Genomic DNA, 27,734 nt, shown 5'->3' on the forward strand with positions numbered 1-27,734 from the left:
AAATTATTTCCAGAAAAGCCTTGGGGGTTTATATTGGATCCCCAACAGAACAGAAGGTGATATTGTCACACTGCCTTCTTCCCATCAAAATGCAGTCATGAACAGGGATAAAATCCATGCAGCACCAAGGAGAAATCCTTCCCCTCGGCTGGCCATGGGCAGGGCTCCAGCTCCAGTGCAGTGGGGGCAGGTTTGGGTTCCCCAGCCCAGCCTGGCTCAGGTCAGGCTGCCCAAAGTGAGCAAGGAAACCAACCCCAGTCCTGGAAAAATGAGCCACGAGGCAAAGCCACAGGAATTGGAATGGCAGGACTCAGCCTGCTGCTCCTGGGGATGGGAGGATGGCATAGAAGTCTTGAAGCATGTGTGTATATGTACAAAATATCTGTTAATTATATATTATATATAATTATATATGTAAATATATATTTTTAGACATGTATGTATATACTTCAAAGAATAGAAAGGTCATATCCATCACCAAACTCACAGGCAATGAGCAATGGGTTTTGCAGTAAGAAAAATTCAGGCTGTACCTTCCACACTCTCAAGTCTGTTAGACCAGACCAGAAAAAAAAAAAAAAAAATCTCTATCTGCAATCACACACCCAAGGAGAGATTTCCAGTATTTTCTTTTGTTCATTTAAAGCAAGTTTGACATGAAGAAGAGCCTGTGCACAGAAAGATAATGTATTTATTCCATCAGTTGGTGCATCAAAAGGGACCCCTGCCTCACTGCAGCCTTTAGAGGATCACAGCTACCCCAGCAATTCATAAAGATTTATTAATGTTTTCTCCTATTTCCATGAGTGGAAATTTCCACTCCCATTTCCACGAGTGTGTTCATCACTCCATGGTGAGGGGAAGGTGGGGATGCTCAGGACCATCAACCTGGAATTCTTTTTCTGGTTTTAAAACCTCACTTAGCAAATTTTAAAAGCCTAATAGACTTTCAGTATCTCAACACCAACCACACCCAAAATTTAAAAACTTGACATGAATTAAACCAACCTATTTGTATAAGAAAGCAGGTTTTTTTCCCCAGAAGTCTTTAGTAACTTTTCAGTTGCCATGCCTGGAAATTTCCTGCAGTGACTGCAAGACTATACACACCTAAAACTCTTTATTTGAAGGATGATTTGGATATTTTTCCTTATTAACCTTTTTTTAAAAGTTGACAAGACACTAATTCTGATATCTAACAGCTCAAGTGATGCTAGGATTTTTTTCCCCCAAATAGGTTTTTCTGAAGGCATTCTGTATGTAAAGGTAGGAATTAAAATGAAAGCTGGATTGCAACTTGAACTAGGGCTTTTTCTATAAAATTTTATAATACACACATACACTTTTAAATATCACATCAGGCTAAGACTCAGTAGTTTCTAGCTCAGATAAGGCAGTTAAGAATTTCTACTGTAAATTGTTTGGGGGTTTCAAAGCATACACACACATAGAAAATACATAATTTAGGACAGTTTGCTTGCTATAGTTGAGACAAAACATTTTGTAAAAAATCTAAACTAAAATATCCTTTTTAAGAATGGTGCTTCACTTGACATGATATCTTGGTCTTCCTTTATTTCCCTCCTCAAAAGCAAGGATTATTTTTCCTGCCATTCATAGAAGATGCAATGAGCTCCTAGCAATGTGAAAAAAAAGAAAAAAAAAAGTCCATTTCAATGAAGAGCACAAGTGCACAAGCTGCTCTCACTTCCAGTACCAAATGCCTCCAAGTTAAATATTTACGCTTGAAAATTAACTACTGACACGGCGTGGCAAATTGCTGTAACTTTGCCAACACTATTTAGATTTTGAGTTTTCTGAGAAAGGTTCCACATTGGTAGAACAGGCAGCACAATGGATTTCTGGCTCATGAATAAGGCACAAGACTACAAGGAATAATAATTCCCCTAGACAATATATTCCCTGCTGAAATAAAGCATGGGACAGCTCTTCCTTAAAATCACCACATAAACAGTTCTCTCCGTGCAATAATTCCATATTTCAGAGCATTTTGCAAATAAGATCATTCTTCTATAAGCACAAATCTTGGATGTACAAGACATCTAGAGAGATACAAATTTCTAGGATTTCATTTATTTTCCTGTTTGAAAATGCTTGGGTTTTTAAAGAACACAGTTCAGGTCTTTAGGGTGGTTTGGATTTTTTGAGTGTTTTTTTGCCTCTTTTTTTTTTTTTTTTTTTTGGAGGGTGGGGAGAAAGGAAGGGATACTTTGTTTTGCATTGTGGGCTTTTTTAATAAAAAGCACCATCTTTTACTTGTAGTAAAAACAAACTATATTCCTATTTACTGATAAATTTGGGGGTTAAAGCAACTCTCTGTTCTGCCTCCTTCACCAAATAAGCATCTCAAACCTTGCCCAGGAGAACCCAGAAAGCTAAAAGCCTTAAAATTCTCAGCAGACACAAAAATTCGTCTATCTCGGGAAGCTTCTCTTCTGTAACTATGGCTTCAAAAGAAACAGACTGGGGGTAAGGTTTGGGGTTTTTTAGAGAGGAGGAAGAGGGAGAAAAAGCATGAACCATACTAAAAAACAGAACTTGATGCAAGTGTCTGATGTGAAAAGTTTGATAATTGATGAGAGATCAACTCAGCTGAATCACAAATTCTCTCAGGAGATAAATTTATTTGGGTGAAGTGGTGTTAAGAGGACAATTTCCTTCTAAACACTTTCATTTTTTTCTTTTGTGACTTTCCAGCTCCAGCAAAACCCCAAGGAACTCACAAAGAATCCTTTTTGGTTTCTTGAGATGAGTTTCTGGTGACATCAGAAATCAAGCCAGGGAACACTTCCCTTCAACCACAGCTCAGTGAAACACTTATAAAACTCAAAAGCAGCCACAGAGGACTGGTGACAAACATCTTTTTACTAATAAGAGTATTTATATTTGTCTGAGAGACCCAACTGGCCCCATGTTTGAAGGAACAACTAGCAAGGGGTTTTTTTGGTTTGGTTTTTTTTGGTTTGTTTTTTGTTTGTTTTTTTGTTTTGTTTTTTTTTTTCCAGAAACCCACAGTTCTCCTGGGATAACACAATCCCCAGCAGAACACAGAGCACAGGGGCAATGCTAACACCAAAAGGCAAGTAAATAAAACCCCAAAGTTCCTGGCCTTGGGGCATCTGTAGATACTTGTCTCCTGGAATAATTGCTTTGATACATCCTTTTAAAGTAGGGCACCTGTTTTTAGGGCACAAGACTTTTGCAGTTACAGGCACACACATCACAGTGAGCTGCTTGGAGGAACACCAGGCTTCCCTGGCAAACTCCAGGCACAGATCCTCAAACAGAGACACCAAGAGAGATTTCTTGTCTAAGTGCAATTCTTTTCCACCCTTTGTCTAAATTATCATTACCACCATTACAGATACTGAGTGCAAGCACATCTTTGGCAAGATTTCCTAGATTTCAATAAAATTTCTCTGGAGATTACCTGTAACTCAATAAATTGGATTCTTCTGACAAACCTGTCATGTTAACTGCTTGTCATTGTCTTATTGGTGAATGATTACTCTTCACTTAGTGAGTAATCCAAATATAACTTCTTTACAGAAATTAAGCTCTTACACTTCAAAAATAATCCTCACTGTATTAGATGATCTCCAGATTCCTTGTCTGAAAATGCAGAGTGGGGTAGAAACCAGCACACAAACCTGTTCATTTGATTTGCCTCGCCCTACCCAAACCATTTTAAAGAAGGGATCTCTTGTCCAAACCCCCTCCACAGTCAGTGCAGAAGATCAGATCTTCCATTTATTCAGATTTCTGAAACACAAGTGAAAGCAGCTGCTCAAAGTGCCAATCTCTCTTACTGTACAGAAGTAATCCAAAACCTAAGTTAAATTGCACAACAAATTTCAGTGGATTAAATGAGATTAAATGACTCCCATTTATGTGTGGGGAGCACATGCATGCACATGTGCTTGTGCACAAGGTAGAGAGCAATTCTGCAGCTGCTTTTAGCCCAATTCTGGAGCTGCTTTTGGCCCCAAGCACGTGACACAATCTGGAAAATATGTACAAGCATACCATGGCTAAATAATTCAAAGCCTGCAATTTCAATAGTCTGCATCCTAGAAAAATCAATCACAGTTCTTCCACAACTCATAGTATTCTCAGTCCAGAAATAGCAGTCTGTTCCCATTTACAGCAGATGAGGGCTAAAAAGCACAAAGAGATTTCTATGTAGGTCTGTCTCTGAGTTACAGACAGAGGTTTCAGTAAAGACACACACAAGCAAGAAATCAAACTTTTGCATCCAGATCTAACTGGATATCAGCTCTGACAAACCATAGGCAGTGGTAATTCTGACAGGATGAGGGCTTCTGCTTCCTCTTGCTGTCCATGGTGTGAAAAACGAGGTTTACTTTTCTGTTAGATTTTAACAGCTTTAATCAAAGACAAATAATAAAGTAAAAGGTTATAATGGCTGGGTGCTGGCATTCAGCCAAGAGCATCCCTGCTGCTTTGGATGCACCCCTTAAATTCACCAGCCCATTGAATATTCACAGACCTATCATAGATTTCCAAACTTTTCTATAAACTATTTTCTATATTTTAGGAACTGTTTTACATCACCACTTTTTGAGTCTGCCTTTTAAGAGTATGTGAGGTTTTTGGCAGTGGCTTTAATTTATTTTTCTTATTAGTTTGAATTTGGGTTTCCAATTTTTACAGATTGTTGGTGCTGGTGACTGGTTATGTCAGCAGCAGGTGTTTATACTGGGTGTTATTTAACTAAGCAGGTAGTTTACTTACTACAAAGACACTTTATTAACCTATGTTACATTTGAAGAAAACTATTTTAAAATCTATTTTAACACCACACATATAGTATTTACCTTAATATTTGGGAAAAGCCAATATGCATTATTATAGGCATATAATATGCATTTATATAATACACATATAATATATAATTAAATATATATATAATACAATGGAGTCAGCATTCAGCTGCACCAACCTAGACAGCAGCAGAGTTTGTGGAGAAGAGCTTAGCACGTGGAGAGGAGCAGAGTGTAAATCTAAATTTCCTATACAAGCCCTAAGCCCTGGCTGCCAGCCCTCCCCTGCAGTGGCCATACCCACACCAGGAAGTCATTAATCCGCATTAGGACACAAAAATTCCGATTAAAAGGGACCTCTGAGGGCCATCTGCTCCACATCCTCCTCCTTTTTAGACCCCTCCTCCAAAGTGGTCAAATTTCATCAACCTTTTTGGTTGTCCCCACACTTTGCAGCATTGCTGCTATCTCTGAATCTGTGCAAACATCTCAATATACAATGTCTCTAATTTCCAGAGGTACCTACAACATGATCCTCAGTGAAAGGCAGACATCAGCACACACATGCAAAACAGGCACTCAAGAACTATTTGTTGCTTTCCAGAAAGGCAAAAATTTATTTTAAGCTGCATTTACCTAATTTTAGATTATACATGCAATACCCTAATAAATTAAAGATGCACTTCCTTCTTGAAATGCAGGCAGTTTCAAAGGAAAAGGTATTTATAAGATGCTTCAGTGTCAAAACTGTCTTTTATTTCAGCTATTAATCTTAGTGTTCTAAAAACCACATTTTTCTATTTTTAAAATCTGATTTTTTTTTTCTTCCTCTGCTGCTTGGAATTATACCAACCAAACAGCACCAAAACCAACTGAAGAGGAAAGTTTTGAAACAAACTATGCAAAAAGTTCTATCAAATCCTTAACATTAAATAAATAGAAGAGTTTGGTGTTTCTCCTAATTTGTCATCTAATTAATGTTCTCATTTCTGATAACTTTAGACAAAATTAAAGCGTTCAGACAGGAGGGCTCATTGTAACTTGGCATCATTAAAGAAAGAGATCATGCAAAAAAGGCAAAATTTGAATTGAGGGAAGAATAGAAGCTTCTTCCATTCTATTTCTTCTCATTCACAAAATCCTCAAGAGGTTGCTGCATATACAACATGCTCTGCAAACCAAGGGAAAGGAAGCCCTTGTGAACCTCCCCTCAAATAAACCCAGAGAAAATTACTAACCACATGAATGTAAACCATGCTATGCAACAAAGGGAAACAGTGGCTTGGTTAATATTCAGGGTGGTATTAAAAGATAACTAAAAAAAGGCAAACCCAAAACCATTCATTTACTCAAACTAGACCTTTGTGATCTGGAGGTATTATAGCATTAACAGATTTAGAGTCATATTTTTATAGCACTTTGCATAGGGGAAAAATAATTTTGCTGGGTATCTAAAGTAATATGTTCTATCTCCAGCATGCAGACTTTTCTCTACTATTTCTTTATCTATTCATATCTTCTTGCTGAATGTTCCAAGTCCAAATATTAAGCACATGTAACATAAATATGCAAAAATAAGCACTCCTGGCTTGCTCTGCTAGTAATGAGCATTTCCAACCTAAATAATCAGAAGATTGCAACTGCAGCAAGGAGGGGAGCTGAGGGGGAGAGGCAATAAGGGGTGGGGAAAATTAGCAGGAGATAATCTTTGCAAGCACCTGTATGAGGAAAAGCAGCATCTGCTTTACATCCCGGGCTGAACAGAGTCACACGTAACCCCAAAATAATTCTTGAGCCACTGGTTGGCTACACAAAGGCTGCTAAACAGCTCCTCTGTGACCTTTTCTACAGTGGATGCAGACAAATATTTGAGGCAGTCTTTGTAGGTTCTGTCTAAAAAATAAAAGCTCCTGTTTATATAAAGGCAGCTGCATTGATCATGACTGAATTTACACAGAGCAGAGGTGGCACGGGCAGATCCAGAGCAGGTTTGCAGAGCCCCTGGTCAGAGATCAGAGCTGTGTCAGCATCAGCACTGCCAGAGGGACAAGGCTCTGGCTGCTGCTTCTCCAGCCCTGGCTTTGGAATTCGAAGATCTCACCAAAGATTGAAAGCTGAGGGTTTTGTGCTCCTTTCTCGTGGTGCTCCACACTTGGCAGGATCAGCATCACAATAGAAGCAAGAAATTTCCTATAAACCACTCATCTGAATGCTGGCCAAGAGACTCTGTGTTTCTACTGCTCATTAGAGAAAAAAACCCAAAAAACACAAAAACCCAAACCAAAATAATATAACAGGTGGTCTCAAAACATCCAACCTATTTAAAAATTGCTAGAAGTATTGTGCCCTCCCTGTTTGGAGGAAGGAGGCTCATGCAGGTTAATTCCTCTCCCATGCCTGAGCTGCTTGGTCCTTGCTGGCTCTGACCATTGGACAGAATGAACCAACACACAGAAACAGCCCTAAATTATTTCCAACCTACATGCAAGCCTGAAAGTCCAGGGAACTTAAAAAAAAAATTGGTAAAAATGTAGAGCAGGATAATATCTTCAATTAAAGACTAAAAATAGCTGAAGCATTTAGTCTTATGTAAGAGTTTTAAAAAAATTGATCAGAATTAATGAGCACGAGCACGTGAGAGGTTTTTGACACGCCTCATGACCCTTTAAACTTAATAGAATAACCCTTATTATATTCAGTATTTGGTAGCTGTAACTAAGCAAATTCAGATGTTTAATAAGGTGCACACTGGTAACAATGAGGAGCAACAACCATTGGAAACTTAACTGGGAAATGTCAGGGGTCACTTCCACTTCATCTCCCCAGGTCAGGTTTGCTTAATTTTCTAAAGACCCTTTTGGTGATCGAAGAGCAGGGTTCAAAACTGCTGGAAGAGATTCTCCTGCCTGGCAGATGGCCTCAAAAATCCCAAAAAAAACCCACAAACAGCTCAAGGACAGTAGGAAATTCAAAGCTATCAGGATGATCTTTAAATTACACCAACTGGAAATGTCTCTGCAAAAATGTGTCTTTGGCAGCATGTTGAGGCCTGTAGTGGGATAAATGCAACATTTTCATGTGTAGACTGGGGATCCCCATTGTCCTTATTTCAAGTTATTTGCAGTACAATGGTTTAATCAGAAAAGTAGTGTTACAAAAACAGTTACGTTATTTTAAGTAAATTACTCCCACTTAAATCCATACATTTCCCGAAACATTCTCTTGTTTTGAGTCATTGTATCATTACCAGGCACAGACAGCAAATGAGCATTCAAAAGCAAATGGTGAAACGATGACAGAAAGCATCACAGACAACCCTATGCAAAATTACAGAATAGCTTTTCAAAGAGGCAAAACATATGTTTGTGATTTCTTCAGAAAGATTAAACTGGAAGCCACCAATGGTAAACACTACATTTAAAGGTCGTTATTTAATTTTAAAAACCCCCTTACTTCCTCTTTTCAAAATTCAGATTTTACAACAGAGTTCCATTATTTCAGCAGCACCTCCTGAGAAGGGCAAGTATTGCTCTGAGCTGGTCCATCCCACTGCAGATGCCAATTTCTGCCAGGAGAATCTCTGGCTGGTGCTGTCCAGGAAGCTGAAAGAGCTGTTTCACAAAGCACAGCAGGATTTGGGCACTACAGAGCCTGTGCAAAGGGCAGTGTGACAGAGGCAGAGCTGTAAATCCTGGACAGAGAGACCCTGACGAGAAAACAGGATGATACAGAAAGACTTCATGTCTCTGCTTGCAGCAGTGAGAGGGAAAAATTGGAAAAGATGCACATTCCTTGAGGTGATGTAGTAGCACAGATATAAAGAGTATCCCACCCTTGACTTTTGATGATAAAAGCTTTCTCTGCCAGGACAGGTTCACCTTTTCTCCTGCTGCCACCAGAAGCATCACTCCCCTGGCAGCATCCCGGGGTCAAGGGCTCTCCCTCTGGCTGAAATCATGGATCCAGCTCACCCTGCCTGGAAATCCAGGCTCTGGCAGGCAGAATCCCATTTGCCAGCATTCCCAAGGTTCAACAAAGTCACCAAGTTCGTAAGACCTCAAATTAACTTCAAATTTCACACCTCAGTTTATCTTCTCTTTGAGACCCCACCACAGAAGGGGTTCTCCACGATTCAAAAATGGCACTCTCAAAAATACAGACACACTGCTTTTGGCCAAAGCACAGCCCACACAAACCCAAGGGTTACTGCAGAAAACCCTCTCTGCATTGCTGTCACTCAGCTATGAATCTTTCCTGGTGAACTTGGTGCATTCCAGCCAGCTCAGGTACCCACAGCCAGGAAGTAAAGCCTGAACTGCTGACAGCATTATCCCTCTGATGCTGTGTCTTCTGCCACACTTTCCATCCCTCTCTAACACTTGAAAGCCCTTCTCCCTCCTGAACTGCCTGTTCTGCACTCACAAAGTTTCCCACTCCTAAACAAAATCTTAGGAAAAAGGAATTGTTCTCACAGCACAAGGATTTGACAGAAATATTCCTCAAGAAGCAGATTCCATGAATTTCCAACTGGGATTTCTCCTAAGTTGTTATTTTCCTTATCATGCTTTTCTTTCCCAATTTATTTCATTTAACATCATACAGCCAGGCAGGAAGCATGCATGGAATGCATTTACATTCACACAGGCCACCTGAAAGACAGGTGACTTTAAAACAGGCAGAGAACTCCTCTCTCCACACTATGCTTCTGTTGTTGACAACCAAAATTAGAAATCAACACACATGCCTGAGGTAGAATTCAGTTCAGCAGTTCTAGCAATCTGAAATCTGACATTTAGGCTAACTTAGTCACCAAAGCTTTAGCTACATAGTCAAGGCAGAGTTAAGCAGCTCCCAAAAAAGCAGCATACCCCACCTGTTTCATATATCTATAATGTTCTTTAGCCATGATTGCCTTCCTCTCCACTGACTACACACCAGCTGTAAAGGATTAGCTCTAACTAGACCATTTAAACACCTACAGTGAGGTAAAATGAAATCTATTCCAAATGAGCTATATGAAGAATGACAATTCTTAGAATGAAAACTTAGAGCATTTCTCACTTATTTTATACTACTCTATTTCTTTCAAAATCTTTCATAACACAGCTAGATCTTTCCCATCACAGTCACTTATTCATTCTGGTCCACTAAGCAAATTATACTTCTGCCTATATATACACACAACTGTGTAGGCACAGTGCAACTGCAGACATCTCAGAGACATTCTAATGGTTCCCAAGAGTAGATATGTTTTTTCCCCAGCTATTTGGAAACAAAAAATAAAAATGCCTCATGATACACATGATACTGGAAAGATGGCAGATAAAAATCAGAAATATCTGTATGTCTAGGTTGCTATTCAAGCCCTGGAGGTGCCTAGTGATAAGTATGTGTAGGTTTAGGAGGAAGAACACACCCCAGAGCACCATGTGCAGTCCCAGAGAGAGACCAGACAACAGTCCCCTTTCCTATCAGATTCCCATTTGATCATGGCAGTATCTGCATTCAAGAGAAACACACTTTGGCTCTACAATTCACATCCAAGAGAGAAGCCACACACATCCTGATCATAAAGCATCTGGTTCAAAATTCAGAATTCTGTGCACTGACTCCTCATAAATCTGTCTAGTCATTTGTTTCCAGTTACCAAGACTTCATCCTCTTTCCACATTACATCCTGACTAGAAAACTGATCATCACCAGGGGAAGACTGCACCGACAAAGAAGAGAATCCTCTTTACTTAATAAAATACAGCACTCATTACTGAAGTTAAGACTGCTCAGAATAATTGGTGTTAGGGCTGCAGGCAGATGACTCAGCCTGGCCTGGGTAACTGAACAGGACATGGAAAACTACTGGCTATGGACATGTGAAATTACCAGGAGTGATAATTTAAAGTGAGGAGCTGACAGGAGTACAGGTGGCATTGTGAGAAATGGCCACATTCCACACACAGTTTAGAGGGAGCTGTCAGAGAGGAATAATGTCATAATTATGTCAAGATGGACTAGACTGGCTTCACCACTAGTCCTTTATTAGAAAACCTTTAATGCCTTCTTTCAGTGGACATCTCTCAGTCAACTTTTCCTCCCAGGCAGCTTCACACAGCACTGACTCCTTCTCTCCTCTCTGCAAGTGTCCTTCTTCCTTCTGCATGACTGAGTAACCCCAGCCTGTCCCTTACCCAGGCACCTAACCCTAACCCAGCATCTTCTCACCTTGTCTGTCCTGTGCATGACCACACGTCCCTTCTTCCTCACAGCACAGCCACAGAACTCCATCCCAAACTGCAGCACACTCTCAGTCTCCAGCTCCAAGGGTAATTAGTGGCCAGCTCACCCACTCTTTTATATCCCCAAACTGATTGGGCAGGCACAGATGTTTCCACTCCTCAGTGATCAGTACAGCTGTAATTCATTGGGAGAGATTCCCTCCTGCACTATCCTTACAAACTATCTTCCCACAGAATAAACTTCTCACTTAATTGAGGAAAGTACTGGAGTCCTATAGGGGAGCATCCCAGGGACAATTGTGCCTGGGTAACCATGTTAGGAATATGAAATAAAGCCAGCATTACTGAAAACCAGTAGCAGAAAAAATTGGGTACAGAGGTAGAAAAGCTTGTTGCAATCAAACTTGGGTTGGGTTGTTTATTCTGGAGAAGACTGGAATGACAAGGGAGACACAAAGGCAGAGAAAAGCAAGTCAGCAGAACTGGAAGGAGATAAATCATGGCACAGCAGTTGTTGTGATGGGGGTACCCATCAGGAGCCCTGCTCCTTGATCACCACAGCTGGGCCAGGACAAAATAACCAATCTGTGGTTCTAATCATAGCACAAGACTCAAACCTGCCTGTGAGCTCAGGAGGAGCTGGGCAGGGTTTGTTGTCCCTGATTTACACCCAGACACAGGGATTGCTGTGCCTGTTCCAGCCTTGATGACACCAATAACTAAGCACCATTTCATAGCATGGATCTTATTAAAATTAAATGCCTTATTAATTTTTTTTCCATGCATCTCCTAGGGTGATATCTTCACATAAGCACACGCAACACAGCTGATGAAGAAAGAGAAAATTAATTTTCCAAGCCTATTGACCTGGCACGTTGGGAAGATGAAGAGAGTTTTTAATGCTGGAAGATGTTCATATTACAGACCGTGTAAATATATAAGAGGAGAAGTAAATAACTTCAGAAAACATATTTCTTTTTCAACCTTCCGAAAGGAAAGAAATATAGCTTTTATGGAGATATGAGACTTTCTGAAAGTCTACATCCTAACATAAAAATAAATTAGAATACAGTCTGATCCTCTAAATGTCCATACTCTAGTCTTTACATTAATCTCCCAAACAGCACCTGACAGTCTGTCAGATTTTTGTTCAGTGTGTTGTAGCTGCAGAATCAGGTTTAGATACTTTCTACTGCTGTTATCAGAACAACTAGCTCCATGAGCTAGAGGTTTAAATCCTAAAATGACAAGTGGGGTTTTCCATCTTCTGCAGTAATTCTGTCTTTAAATAGTATTCTAAAATAGTATTCCAACACAGCATAGGGAGACAAGTAATAAAATCCACCAATGTATTAAACCATCTGGCTGAGCTTACATCACATTCCTTTTGAAGTATCAAACACCACGGATACGTGCTAAAAAGAATAAATTTCCTTCCCTCTGATATTTGTAGAGCTGACTCCACACAGGGCTTTCCCATCCGTATTTCTCATAAATAATGAGCCCTCTGGCCCTCCAGCATGCATACCAAAATCTTCAGGAGCACTCAGTGTATGCTGGGCACTGATGTTCTCCAGCAGAAACCTCCTTATAGCAAAACAGACAAAATCTCAAGAATGCATACCCCGAAACAAAAATAAAAATGTATTCTGGCGAAATAAGAGCAGATTCAAGACAAAGCAAGATAACAGCAAAGCTCTCAATAAGAATGCTAAATAGTGGAAAAATAGATAAAGAACTGCTGACCCATATGTGCTTATTTGGATACAAATTTGCCTTGAAACAGCAGGATGTATGTTCCAGTCAAATGCATATCTCTCCACAGAAATACTCCAAGCTGTATAAACCACATTGCAAATTAAAAGCATTTAAGGAGATGTCTAAAGCCTAAGGCTTCATAGAAAGTAGCAGAAGTTGCATTCTCAGCATTAAAAACTTCCTGCAATGTTTTGTTGAATTATTCATACTTGGAGATGAGATCCTTTTTTAAGCACTTCACTTTTGACCGTGTGCCATGATAAATTCCCAGGGATTCTGCCAGGCACCTGTAAAGCTCCATGCTCAATTATTCTAAAGTTTGATGTCTGAATTTTTCAAAATTTTATTTTAAAACGCTTTGGTTGTCTTTAAGAGCTGCCAGCAGCAAGTCCCTCTTGTCATTTTTTGACTGATTTCCTGGCATGCATAACAGCTTTTATCACTGCATGCAAGTTGGGACACAATTTTTCACCTCTTATGATCTTTTTTGACACCCTTTGCCTTAAAGCAGAGAAAAGCCTTCAAGTCATGTTCATCTTAGTCTTTCACTCTCTGCTTTTATTTCTGACTTTTGCCATAATGGCTGAAAAGACAAGAGATACTCAGAGTTACTCCATTCCAGTCATCACTGTGCCATTGCAAATCCAATTCATTGTGATCCATTTCAAATCCAAAGTTTAAATGAACCTATTAACTCTTTCCATCATAGTGTAAACCCCCAAAAAACTAAATTAAGGATTTCTTTTTTCAGCATATTCCCTCATGAATGTGCTCATTTCTGATTTAAGCAAGAAGCTTCGTTACATTGAACAAATAGCAAACAATTCTCAAAGAAAACTGTGATGTTTTTTTGAGAACTCAGCAGTGTGTGCTGCTAAAAGCAGGACCAGCACATCCCAAACACGTGCTAACAAACATTTCACACTCACTGAATTTGTGCAATTGAGCCAAAGCCAGCGAGAATCTGCCAGGAAAGATATTGGAGCTCTATGGCTAAAGCCATTCACTGATTTATGAATTCAACTTTTGATGCTGCTGGCACTAACCATAACTGCTGTCTGCAAATCTCTGGCTTTTCCCTTAAATTTTCACTTAGGTGAAAGTGATGTAAAAATTTCATGTAATCCACTCCTAGCTATTGCTCCTGAATACAGTCACACTGAAGTTCCATTAAACCCACAATTAAACCTGATCACTTTCAATTTTCACCCCATAAATGCCTTTTACTTCTCTCTAAAGACACCAATTTGAATTTAAATTACACCTGAAAACATTCTGTGCATCTATACAATTTATAATAGGCAATAATAACAGGCAATATACAATTTATAAAAGCAATAATAGGCAATTTAATTATCATATGTGAATTTCAGCACACAGGTGAAGCTTTCCTGCCTGCATGAGTCTGTTTGTTCACAACTCCAGAGAGTAATGAATAATGTGGATTTCCTCTGTTTTCTTAATGACCCTTGGGTTTATGTGACTTCATTTGCTGCCTTTGCTGTCAATATATTAAATACATCCCAAGGAAATCACACTCCTTTGTACTTAACTCAAAGGTCTAGTATTTACATATAGAGCCTGCATGGAAAATGTTCTTTTGTGAATTGCAGGATGGAAAACCCAGCAAAGTTTGGCATTGCAGATCAGTCTTAACTTTCAGCTTCCTGATATTTGTCAATCTGCATCAGAAAAAAGGTTCAACATAAATCATCTGTGCAGGGTGTTTAGGTGCAATAATTCATTTTCCCCTCTATCTTCAATAGACATAAATTTTAATTCCTGTATTCACACCGATTACATTTACTTCTCACACAGTTCATTGCTGCATTCCTGGAGCTAAAATTCAGGAACTCCACTGCTAGCAGCTGTATAAAACAAGTTGCAGTTTCAAAAATTATTATTTTTGCCAATAATACGTGAAGATGAATATAGCTGCTACCTGAAAGAGTTGAGCAGATTTACAAGCAGAGAGACACGAGTATTCTTTTTGTCTATGTGAAAGATTATTTCATCTGACAAAAAGTGTTAGAAGACAATCTGATGTATCAATAATCTATATTAAATTTCAAACATTACATATTAAATTTAAAAACAGAGGCAACTTAAGAAGTCTTACATCTAGCCAGCCATACTGGAGAATGGGAGCCTTTTTTTTCTCCCTTGGAATAAAGAATCTGAAATCTGATCAGTTAACATGACTTTGTTCCTACAATGCCTTTAGGAAGAAATGTTGAGTTAATTACTCAATTAGAGCATATTTACTTTGTAATTATAATGTCATGTTCAGTCGTATTTAATTGTTTTTTCCAAAATACCCGAAGGGAACCATACACATAGTGGGTTAAAAACCTGAATATTTTAGATAAATAATACCATTTAGAGAAGGATATTTTAAATATATCATAGAGTATTCTTTAAGTGAATCTCAGACAATATTTTCCTTGCAACAATTAACTCTAAGATTTATGTACAAAATTCAAAAAGTTCCTGTGTAATCAGATTTCTTTTTATTATTGTGTCTGGTTTGAAAACCACTAAGTCACCCTTAGTAATTATTTTATTTTAATCTCTGTCTTCTATTAAAGAATCAAATTTTCCCTCCCTCCTAAATTTGTTGAATTTCTTGGTGCCCAGGTGAGACTTGTGGATTTCTTTTATTTCTTGACCAATGCCAGGTCAAATAATGTTTTTTTCCCCCACAAACAAGGTTTTAACTTGTATTTTCTAATTTCTCCCAGCTGTTGAAGGACATTCAACTTGCTGGTGTTTTTTCTTGGATTCTGAATGTTTTGCCTGCTGAGACAGCCACTGAAATTTAGAATCTTCTATGTGGGACTGAAAAAAACACAGAAAAAAAAAGGAAAATTGAAGTAGAATTGTAGAAGTCCTCTACAAACACAATTTTAGCATTCCTGTATAAGCTTCTAACATCCCAGAGATTTCCAAAAAAAGCCAACTATTCCAAACCTGGTGTGATGCACTGAGGCAAAAGCCCCTCCAGCAGATTCTGGGTCTGATTAAGCACAGAAAAGTGTCAGCAGCTCAGCTGGCAATACAGGGAGCAGGTACCAGGAGCAGTGTGGTGACTTTGTTTGTTATGAGGGGGGTTAAATTCTGCAGCAGGCTGCCCAGCGAGTGTGGGGAAGCTCCATCCTTCAGGATTTGCCTGGACATGGCCCTGAACTGCCCCTTTTAATCAGACCTGTTTGCAGGAGGGTGTTGAGTTCAGCAGGTCCAGCAGCTCCCTCCCATCACACAGTCCCATTTTATTGAATCCTCACTTGCCAGAAATGCAATTTTGGCAGTGAAGCCTGAGCCAGGGAGAGCAGCACCTCCCAGAGCTGTATTTTTGGGAAGGTGACATGCCCAGGGAGAGCAGCCCACCTTCAAAGCCATTCTCCTCCATCTAATCTCCTCCTGAGGATGAGCTGTGCTAATAATCTCCCAGCTCGAGACTGCAAGAACTCAACCTTGCTACCTGGGCAACTGCCAATCTGACCAAATAAAGATAAAATATGATTCCATCAAATCTTCTGTCACCTTCTACAACACATTTATTAATTTTTTTTCCCCCATACCTCTCATGGATTGCAAAGGGACCCATCCAAACCATACAATCTTTAATGTATTTGGGTTTTGGGGGAAAATTCAGCCAGGTCTTTTGTTCTGGAAATCTCTATACATGGTACAAAGACACCTGTGACTCTTCCAGCTGGAATAGATCAATCCTGAAACCATCTTAAGTTCTTAAAGAAGTTTATTCCACTCTTGTGATTATGTCTCATCCACAGAAACTGACAGAAACTCTTCCAGGCACTGTTTCAGAAAAGAAGTTTATATTTACTACCATCTGCACCCTGATGTATTTCACAACAATCCTGCAAGAGCAACAGCTGCCTCTGTGATCATAAAACCTCACCACTGGATATCAGAGATCCCCCTCCACCACCTGAACCACACCTGCCCTCTGCCAGGAGCACCACGAGCCATCACTGCCCTCTCTGCACTGAAGACTGACTGGCACTTCCTCTCTCATTAGGAAAATATTTTAAAAAAGGAAGACTGAGAAAAAAAAAAATAAAGCCTGGCATGGCTTAAATGCACAGCAATGCTTCTACTCCAATAAAACAGAAAATTTATTAAAATGGTCATTTTTTAAAAATTATTTTTAATGTTTGTTGGTAATATTACAAAGAAGAAATGCCAATTTTATGTTAGGAAATAGATGACCTAACAGAAAAAGGAAAAGTGTTTAGTGGCCACCAACATGTCTGAACCCTTAACAGTGTTTCCTCTTTTTAAAATGAATGATGCTGAAATCCAGTAATAAACATTTTAATGCTCTCAAATTCGAATCATCCCTACCATCTAAATAAAACCAGCGTTTCAGATAAATTATTGACAAAAAATATACTGGGTTTGTGTACAGTCTTTAAAAAAAGGCAATTGAACCATTTAATAACATTATGTTTTGTAAAGCATATATCTGCCACTGGTAAAAGCTTTCTTTGGTGTTGATCTGATTTGTTGTGTTCAATAATTTAAGAGAGACTTTTACTGCACACAGTCACATCTGTTACGCTGGTTGATAGTCAATAAATTTAGAGAACACTTGCTCAGAAGAGCTCTTTTATTTGCTGTTCCTGAACTTGAATGACTCTGTTCCATTCATTATTTCCCAGAAAGGGTTAAACAAAACACTTCCTAGCAAGTCAATGGCCACAAGGACAATTCTCACACACACGAGAAGTAAAATGAAGTGTGACTGCCATTCAGGTAAACTCTATTTTAAGCATGGGTGTAGAACCATTTCCCACAAAACTGAAAGAAAGTAAGCCACAACTAAGCACATATGGTAACACTGCAGCTACAGAACATGGTCTCTGAAGTGTTCTGAGGAAACAAAACAAAGAGATGAGGACAAAGAATTCAAAGTAAATATCTCAGTAGGATAAATTAATTCCACATGGCAAGGCCGTGTCATATCTGCTATAGTGAATTACTCAGGTGTAACCCCAAAAACATATCAGAGATGCAAGCAAGAGGGGCTTCAGAAAGGTGCCTTGGCTGCACTCTGCACACCAGGTGAGTGCTCATGGCAGCAGTGCAAACTGCAGGAAGAACCAGCCAGCAGGAGCACTGATGATGGCCTAACCAAAACTGGTCTCTGTGACCGAAGACAATTTCAAAGAGAACCTTTCAAAAGTATATACTTGAAATTCCTTGCCTTTTGCAGGACACTTAAATACTCCTTTTAAGGATAGGAAATGCTTGAAAGCACTTAAATACCTTTCTGAAGGCTCTACTGGCAACTTTCACAAATAAATACAGTGCACTGTATTATGCAGAATGTTTAGGTACTGTTACCTAACATTATATTGAATATTTTTATATTACACTGCTATTTCATATTATATTGAATTAAATGCTTTACACCAATCAGAAGTTCCAAGTACTTTGAGACAGAAGATAATACTTCATAAGTACAATTGTTTATTGTTACATCAGGTGAGGTTGGAATTCTAGTGCTACATCTTTAAAGAGTGATTCAGAACTCTTTTTCTCCAAAAATCCTGAATATAAGCTGCTTCAGACCACCCGGAGGTATTCTTTATGCCCCATGACTAACGCCTACTCTGACCAACTTTTACAGCCAAACAAGAGCACAAGAACAAATACTCAAAAATGACGACTAAGTTTACTAATCTGGTCACTTTGTCACCGTGGAAAGAGTATGGCTTCTCTTACACATGAAAGCATTGCCCCAAAACAAACAGGAATCAAAATTGGTGTTCTGAAAATAGAACAGAAGATTAAAGCAAACATCCAATAAATTCTAGTGCCTGTAGCCGATGGTTTTGTTGTACCATGCACAGCATGAGACAGGTTTCAACCCTTCAACTGAAATCAGCTGTCAAGTGTACACAAGCATCTCTATTTATACCTGCAAAGTTAAGGGCAATATTTGTGGGTTTGACCCTCATTTCAGGTCAGAAAATGCATTAGGGATTGTGCTTGTGACTTGACCCTCTCGCTATCAATAGGCTTCTGAGAAATAAAGGGTATACTAATTAGTTCTTAATTTAACAGATACAAGAGATACAAGGACTATGAAAAGTGTCTTACAGGGAAACATTTCAAGAACAGGGTATGTGCAGGTTAGGAAAGGAGGTTGCAAGAAGATCTAATTATGGGTGACAAATACCTGAGGGGGTTCTTTTTCTACAAGCAGCAGGTAGAAATCTGTTCAAAATATGCAATAAGGACAAAGCCCAAAGGCATTATCCGAAATTGAAGGCAGGGTAGTTCAGACACGGTATCAGAAATGGCTTTTCACTCACAGGATCGTTACTGCACGGAACAAATGACCTACCGGGGGCTCTTCAACGCTGATGAATTTTATTCCGGGATGGACAGCGAGGTGTCCATCGGGAGAGCCGCGCCGGCCGCAGCATCCCGGGCAGTGCCGCCCGCCGAGCCGCGGAGCTCCGCAGCCCTGCAGTGCCACCTTCCGGGAGAGCCACCCGGGACCCCCAACCCCCTCCCCAGCCCTGCCCCGGGGCTGGAAAACCACAGCAAACCCCGGCCCCGGGGCTGGAAAACCACAGCAAAGCCGCTCCTTTGGCTCCTTCCCTGCCGCCTCTGCCCAGCGCCGATGCCACCGAGCCGCCAATTCAAACCGAGCAGCGCCGGGCACCCGGAGCGGCCACCCCGGGGCCAGGCGGGCTCGTTCCGCTCGCTCCCTCCGCGGCACCAGGGTTTGCGAACCCATTTTCTGTTTTATTTCAAGAAAGCAAGTTTTCCAAAGTGTTACGAGGGAAAGCACTAAGGATGCCCGTCTAGGATTCCACCCAGTCCCCCGTGTGCGTTAGATGTGATGTAGTTAGTTTTGGAAGCTTTTGCTGGCGCTTCTTGGGTGGGGTTTTGTCATTTTCTAGACAAGCATAAGCTATACTGATTAATAATTATTATTTTAAGAAATATACTCCACTGTGTAGCAAAAAATGAGCATCGGGTCTCAACATCAACAAATAACGTACTATTTACTTGCCTTTGTGCAATAGGAGACTGTAATGAAAGCACGGCAGGCTTAGCATCCATAAAAATGAGGAAATTCTTACTTTAGGGTCAAAGATTTTCAGTATCTGAAAATCTTTTTTTTCGGTCACACTCAGAAGTGTAAAGCAAGTATATTACAAATCTGCCCAAATTGGCATTTAAGAAGCCAACAAAGCCCTTTCAAATACAATTCCACTTCCCCACAGCCCTCCCAATGGAACTAATGGCCTCTCTATGCTTTATTTATTTATTTGCTCTGAGTAAGCCCTGCTGGAGCAGCTCCCCTGCTGCCCAGGTGTGAGAGCTGCTCAGGTGGGCTCACAAGGGGCTGGCTGGTATCAGACAGCAGCTGCTGGCAGAGGCCTGCTCACGTCAGTCACATTTCAAGAGCACACATCAAAATTTGTCTTGCACCACCAGTGCCTGGAACATTCACCTTGCTGCCAGCAACTGTGCAGGATGTAAGAGCAAGGACTGATCCAAATCACTCTTCCATGTCAGAGGCCAGGAGCAGACCATGAGTCCAGACCTGGCTTCATTTCCTATCCCCCTCCTATCACTACCTTGCAAATGGCAATCTGTGGTTGCTTTAGTGGCTCCATTCCACGTTGTGAAATGGTTTGCTCCCATCTCCTCACCACTAGGTTTTCTTGACTACTGATCAATTTAACCTTTCAGGTGCTGTTTGCATAAAATAAAAATAGATTGTAAATAAATGGCAACCTGAGCACTATCAGGGAACAGAACTCTCTTCCACTTGGCTGATTTTCTGTTTGCTTTAGAAGTTGCTCTTTCACCTGGGAGTAATGACAATCCGCATCAAGAGACAGATGCAAAACTGTTCCTCCAATTATATAATCACTGCAGCTGATAAGGAGGGAGCTGGATTTAGGTTGCCATAGCGTTGGCATATTGCTATGGAGGCTGAGCTCTTCATCCACTTTATCAGCTCTGGACCAGGAAGAGCAGCCCAATTATGCCTGTCGAATACATGTGCTGCAGACTCGTTCCCACTTGGAAGAAGCATTCTGGATCAGGGGCTGCTTCCTTTCCCCTCCCACCTCATTTCGATGGAGTGGTTAGGGGTGGGGGTGCTGGCTGGTTTTATTCTTTTTAATCTGCATTTAATCGGAAGGAGGGTGGTGTTATCTCTGAACCTCACTACCCTTCCACCATCCAGGGCTGCCACAGCGCTGCTGCCCCTCCCCAGCTGCGCCTCCAGCCGCCTCTCCAAGGCGCTTGTGGCTACCTGGGGGCTCTCCGGGGCACCCTGGCCCCCCGAGCAGGTGTTGGGTGCCAGCTTTGGGGGACACGTTTGCCAGCGGGGAAGTTGTCGCCGGCCCAGAGAGGGAGGGGCTGCCCTGAGGAGCAGGAGGGGGGCGAAGGGGACAGGAGAGAGAAGTTGGCCGGGGATGAGGGTTCTGCCGTGGGGATGGAGACACCCCAGGAGCCGCTCCCGGTGCAGAGCTGCTCTTCCCTCGCCGAGGGGAGGAAATGGCTCTGCCTGCTCTGCAACACCGACGTGTGTGTGCAGCCAGGGCTGGAGGGAAGGGAAGGGAGGGAGGGGAGGGGGTGACACCATGCAGGTAACGGGATAAAAATAACTTCAGGAACGGCACATCGGGGTTGGGCGGTGGGGGGGGGGGGGGGGGATGGGGGCGGGGGAAGGCTTCTGGAGTTTGGACAAACAAAGTTTTACTACAGGGAATAGTGGGGGACATTTGCTAATGCCGAGGAGCAACAGCGCGGGTTGGTATCCATGATGCAGGCGATCCTGCGAGGAGCTCGGCGAGAAATCACTGCCCCAAGTAAAACCCAACTTTCATTTTAATACAGGCAGCCCCGGTGTCCCTCGTTCTCTCAGCATGGGCGCATGTATGGTGCACATGTGTGTAAACAGATAATTCTCCCTTCCCCTCCCCTTTCGTGTGAGAGATTGGAAATAGCGTAAGAGAAGGGAAGGGCTCCTCTCCCGGTGCCTTAGGAAGCCGTACCCAGATGAGGATTAGGAGGACCGGGACGACGTTAATTGGGAAAGATCCCCTAATTCCGGCGGCCCTGCGAGTTAATCCTCGCCTGACAGGGAGAAGCTGCTGCTCCCCCGAGCCCCCGGCCCCAGCGCGCAGCCCCCTCGCCGGCCGCCCCTCCTCGCCCCTTCGCCTGGGAAGGCGACGACGGCGACTTAAAGCAACTTTTCTTTGCCCGGGCTTTCGTGAGAAGCAGCCTGTGTCCTGCGAGGGGCTGCGGGGGTCTCCGCGGAGCACGCCCGGCCGAGGGGAGCTGTGTGCTCCGAATGGAGCCCGGTGTCAAAGGCTGTCCTCTGCCCCGGCCCCTCGCCCGCCTCTGCCTGTGGCGGCGGCGGCTGAGCTCAGCCGAGAGATAAGGGACAAAGGGCAGGGGAGGGAATGGTTGCTAGGTCCTCGGAGGTAAATCTCAGGCTTACCTTGATGGTTTTCTTCTGGAATGTACATCCTCTTGTTTTCATTGACCATTTAAAACGAGTCCAGAATAATCCCTCCGAAAATCGGCTTGGTAAAATTCAAGGAAGAATGGAGCTGCAGAATTTCCCCTTTTATTATTACCTGATTCCCATTATTGCATCAAACACCAAAAACTGATCCTTTCCACTACTGCCTCCTTTAGTGAAATTGCAATGCATCCTCAGTACATCCGGGCCCCTTCCAAGAATTTAGCACAGCACCTCTGGCTGTTAAACCATAAAAAAGAACAGGAAGGGGGGAAACGAGAGGGGGGCGGGGGGGAAGGAAAAAAGCAAAAGCATCCAGGACAAACCTCTGAGGGTTAAATGTCTCTTTAAAATCCACCAACTACAAGAGTAACAACAGGAGGAAGAGGAACAAAAAAAAAAAGGGAGATGTTCAAACGCTGCTGCTCCTCCTCTTCAAAGCCATTCTGAGCGCGTTGTGTTGGCAGGGAGCTGTTTCTGCAGAGGAAGAGAGCAAGTCCCAGCCCCTTACTCCCTCCCCTCCCTCAGCGCGCTCGCTGCTCGCTCTCTCCCTCTCGCCGACAGACAGACACACTGAACGCTTCCAGATGTTCCAGCTGCGGCGGCTGCACGCAGCTCCCCGCGCACGGCGTTGGGAGCCGCCGGACTTGATCTGAAAGTTTAACACGCTGCCTGCCTGCCTCCACTGCGCCTGCTGAAGCCTCGCCACAGACATGACGTCAAGGAGGCGAGCTGGAGCCGGCTGCTGCCTGGGGGAGCGGGGGACAGCGAGGGGAGCGGCGGGGGCCGGGCCGGGGCAGGGGCAGGGACAGCGGCACGGCCGGACAGCGGCGCGGCACCGCTGCCATCCCATCCCATCCCGTCCCATCCTCTCCCAACAGGGTGGGCTCTGCCCTGCGGTTCCACCACGGAACGCGAGTGTGAGCTGCATTTCAAGGAGCGCGGAGCCGCTCGCAGGGTGTGCGGGCGCTGAGCGAGCTGCGGCTCTCTGATGGAGCCCCCAAGGCACGGCAGGCAGCGCAGGGGAGACAGAGATACCCAGCGGTGAGCGCCACAGACGAGAGGATGCACAGATGTTTAAACAGATTAATCAAGCTAGGATTTGCAAAATCCTCGGTGGAAACGCCAAAGTGCTCCGCTGGTATCCCACCACTTGCCTTAATTATGCCTGTCGTTTGGCCCTCTATAATTGAAGCCTCCGCAGAGAGCAAAAACGACTCCTTTAAAATGAAATGCGAACTGAATGCAGCGCATGTTAAACCTATCTGGACTCTCCGAGCTGCCATGTTAAACAAGAGATGCAGAGTCCTCAAACACTCCCCAGAACCACTGCAGAAACTGCCACAACCTGAAGAACTGAACCACTGTGACACGCACGGAGGTGAACGCCGGGAATATCGTGTCCTACGAGCAAACCCATGGCTGTAGATTCTCACCGTAACCGAGTATCCACCCAGCATCACATGCATGCAACACTATTTGTGGAGCTTGAAACACCGTGCTTATTTCCTTTCAAACGGTTTTCCATTTTAACTAGGAAAAAAAGAGTATTCACAATTGGTAATACCCCTATAAAAGAAATACTTTTGAACGAACTTAGTGCCTTCTCTACACATGCCTTTCAGTGGGATGTATCAAATGTACATCTCTTCATGAGGCTTTCTCCCCGCCACTTTAATTGAGCTACCTCTCAGCTGGAACTCAAAATATTACAGAAAGCACCACCAGCTAATAGATTTATGGAAAGAAACAAAAAAAAAAAAAAAAACCCCAACACACCTATTGGGAACTACAAGGAAAACTAGAATAGATGTAAAGCACTTACCAAAAACTGGATGCAGCCAAATCACTTGTCCTAAATAAAGGTCATTTTGGTTTCTAATAACCACTGATCATTACAACTTCTGCATTAGATGGTATCCAAAGGGTAATTAACCAACACCATATTGCCATTGACAGCATGTAGAGGCACAGCTTTATTTCTGACTCAGGAGGAAGGGTTCCTCTGAGCAATTAAAATACTCTGTCCTCTCTTGCCTAGTTTTTCTCTAATAATGTCACATGCACTCACCCATTTAACTTACCAGATCAGGAAAGATGACAGCTAGAGGTAGAATGGCAATATATTGGCTTTCATTTTCAGTTCAAGTTTCATTGTCCTAAGAAAGTCAAGTCTTCCCTTCATCATTATAGAAAGGATTGAACAGAAAATACTTCACTGCCTACATTTGTTGTGTAAATGTACATTTTGTTTTTCTCTTGTGACCACAAATCCTTGCCATTTTGGGTTGTGCTAACTCCATTTTTTTTCCACTCATGAGTCAACTGAGCCTTCCATGATTCACCCTTCCATGGACCAAGTATCTTGGGAAGTTAGTGTATGCTGATCACCCCTGCCCAGAAATCAAACATTGCTCGGGCACCTGTAAATGTTTCTTTTGCCTTCCTTGGGTCACATCCTCAGCTAGCTGAAGATTTATGTACGGTATTATTTAAACAGTTAAAATCCACATAGCCCTGCTTTATGCCAGCTCACATATGTATGCAGGCACATACACAAGCTGTCTCTGACACCTACAAATCTTTTTCTCCGTTCTTTTATCCCTCTCTCTCTGCCAAGCTCCCACAGTAGGACACAAGTTGGGCCAATTACCAAAAATCAAATACCAAAGAAAAATAGAACAAGAAGCAAGACTATTAGCTGGCATTAATTTCTCCAGCATAAATAAAATTCTACTATAACTTGAGGCTTCCTTACTCAGCAATTCTAATCAAATAATTTCCTATACAGAGAAGTGGAAAAAAACTAATAGTAGGATTAAGATGGAAAGAACCTATTAATGAATCAGGTAGCATAAGAGTGAGCACCACATCTTCCCCTAAAGTATTTGTATTGTCCAAGTACACAAAGAAGATGTAGTCCATGAAAACTGGCTTGGTAAAGAGGTGGGATTTGAAGTGAAGCTGCTTGTAAGATTTTTTTCTTAAATTGATTACTGAAATGCACATTTAATATAGATTCCATCAGGTAAGAACTTGAGGTGCTAACCTTCACAGAAACTAAGAAAATTTGTCTTCATCAGAGTTCCATCCCCACAGACACACCCAAAGAGTAGTATACAAGTGAGAGATCAGCTTTAAGGAAAATTACGAAAGAATTATTATTTCAATACAAAATCAATTCAAAAGTTCCTAGTCCCTGCCTGATATGGCAGCCAGCAGATTTGGAGGTGAGATGGACAATGTAAAGATCAGACACACGGGTATCTCACACTGGCATCCATCAGTGCTTCTGGACTTCCCCTAAGCTCATGACAGACTAGACAAATGATCCAATGTATATTCAGCCTTAGGCCTCCCTATGGTGGAGATACAAATTTTCTATCCCATGCAACGGTGCAAGAAGAAAAATTGTCCTCCAGTTGCTCTAGGAACAATTGTGATGAGGGCCATATAAAGCACCAAGTCAGATTCCTGAAAAACTGCTATTTAAAGTTATAAAGTGTCCAAAAATGACTTCTAGGGTACATACTGTGAACATTCTGCATGTCCATTCTGCATGTCAGGAGTGTTTTGTTCTGTGCACAATATAGCAGCCCTTCCCTTTTATCCAGCCTTATGAAGAGTATACTGGGCACAACAACTTCTTCAAAATCCAGTATAGACATGCATCCATTTTCAGAGCAGAAATCCCCTGAACAGGCTGTGCAGGAGAACATTTCCCTGCTTCCAAAAGGAGGAGTTCCTGTCCTGCTGTATGGAACGATGGGGCTAAAAAGCAATGGGATGAGAGCAGAGTGTGCAAAAAACTCTGCACTGAACTATTTTTGTAACTTACAACATTATTTGTAAAGCTCTTTTAAGCAGTCTCAGTACTTCTAAAATGATGTAGGGTTTCCATTGGGCCTACTGCACAGGCTGTCTAATTACAGTAGATTATGCTCACACTATTTTGGCAGTAATGCCTTCTCCTCTAAAAGAAAAGGGTAAATTATTCAAAAGTGGAAAAGAAATGTATTTTATCCCAGAAATAGTACTAATGTTCACAATACAAATGCAATTCCTTCCAGGGCCAGCTCAGAGGAGCAGTGCCAGAGCTCTGTATTACTTTGCTGGAAGGTATTTTTTCCCCCACAGATTTTAGGTTTTGCACCTCCGCCAACAAACAGAGAAGGCTTCTCATAAGAATCTCCACTTTCTTGCACTGAAGACTATGGGATTTTTATTTTTTTTCACTGATTTAAATAAATGACCATTCCAGCCTAAAGAAACAGCCTGAACAGTCCTGGGCACACTAAAGAATCACTGTGCATGGGCACCATAATACTCCTAACAACTCCTGTCATTTCTTACAAGACTGCATTGTTGGTCCACATGCAGTATAATACCAGTACTGGGTATTTTTTGGTATTGCATGACTACAATGTAATTTTTTTTAAAAATGAAATATTGATGATAACAATTTTTTCACATATTTCAGGAGTGCTGTGGTAAGAATTGTTCTGCAAGTTATTTTTAATTCTTTTGGACTATGTATCATCTAAAACCATATCATCCTCTGCACTTCTTATTTGTAGATGAATAAAATACCTGTTTGAACCTATGAATACAGATTTATAAAAATGTTCCTTATTTGACTTTTCTTGGTTGCTTAATTTTAATTGAAATTAAAGCAATTGATAATCCTATCTAACACTACTCAAAGTGTGGTCAGGAAATTGCAGACATTTCAAAATTACCAGCTAGTTAGAACACAGGAGATTTTCTCAAGATAAAATAAATCTGGGATAGATAGGAAGCAGAAGACTGATGATCAGGATTTCTAGGTGATTTCATTTCTTGAAATCTGGAACAGTTATATACACACAGGAACTTTTGAAATTTTACACAGTGAAAAAGATTGATTTTCAAAGTCAAGCTGGGAAACTTAGCTATATTTTTCACATTCAAAATAAAAGAAATGGTTACTTGACCTTGAAATTTCAGTCGTTTGCTTTTATATTTACATTTAAACGTTGTCAAGCAACTACAATATGTTAGAATGGGAAATTATAAGATTATCAAGGTATTAAGGTCCACTAAAGCATATTATGGACCAGTATTGGTAAATGACAGAAAATACTACATCTAATGAGAAAATAGGAAAGAATGAAATAATTGACAGCTGGGTAGGAAAGCAGCTAGTGAGGAGAATAAATGGTCATTAGACACAGAAGAGAAGGAAGTACATGAAATTGATGGCCTTCAAGTAGGATTTGGGTTTCTAGACTGCAGAAGCCTCTAGAGAGTAACCTGGATGTCTGAAAATGTGATTTTATCCAAATCTCACTGGCTATCCAAGCTGTCAGCTGTGCTCTGTGACTCAATGGGTGGTGGCAGAAGTGCTTTTTTTAATTCCAGCTGTAGAAA

General features: G+C 41.6%; 1 protein-coding gene across 35 annotated transcripts in view; it reads right to left on the reverse strand.

Annotated features, from left to right (window-relative positions):
* CACNA1C (calcium voltage-gated channel subunit alpha1 C) overlaps positions 1-27,734 on the reverse strand; it is a 458,186-nt gene that overhangs the window by 393,446 nt on the left and 37,006 nt on the right. For 27 of the 35 annotated variants that reach the window (XM_088164608.1, XM_088164605.1, XM_088164597.1 and 24 more), the window contains exon 1: positions 22,302-22,833. The exons of 1 other annotated variant lie outside the window; for it this stretch is intronic. In XM_088164608.1, the coding sequence (XP_088020734.1) occupies positions 22,302-22,350 (49 nt within the window). In that variant the 5' untranslated portion in view covers positions 22,351-22,833. Of the gene's footprint in view, positions 1-22,301; positions 22,835-27,734 lie in introns of those variants that run through there. 7 more of the 35 variants (XM_088164614.1, XM_088164594.1, XM_088164619.1 and 4 more) reach the window with 2 other exon arrangements.

The sequence above is a fragment of the Sturnus vulgaris genome, chromosome 5 (genome assembly GCF_052056855.1).
Source record: "Sturnus vulgaris isolate bStuVul1 chromosome 5, bStuVul1.hap1, whole genome shotgun sequence".
In the NCBI taxonomy this organism is placed as follows: domain Eukaryota; kingdom Metazoa; phylum Chordata; class Aves; order Passeriformes; family Sturnidae; genus Sturnus; species Sturnus vulgaris.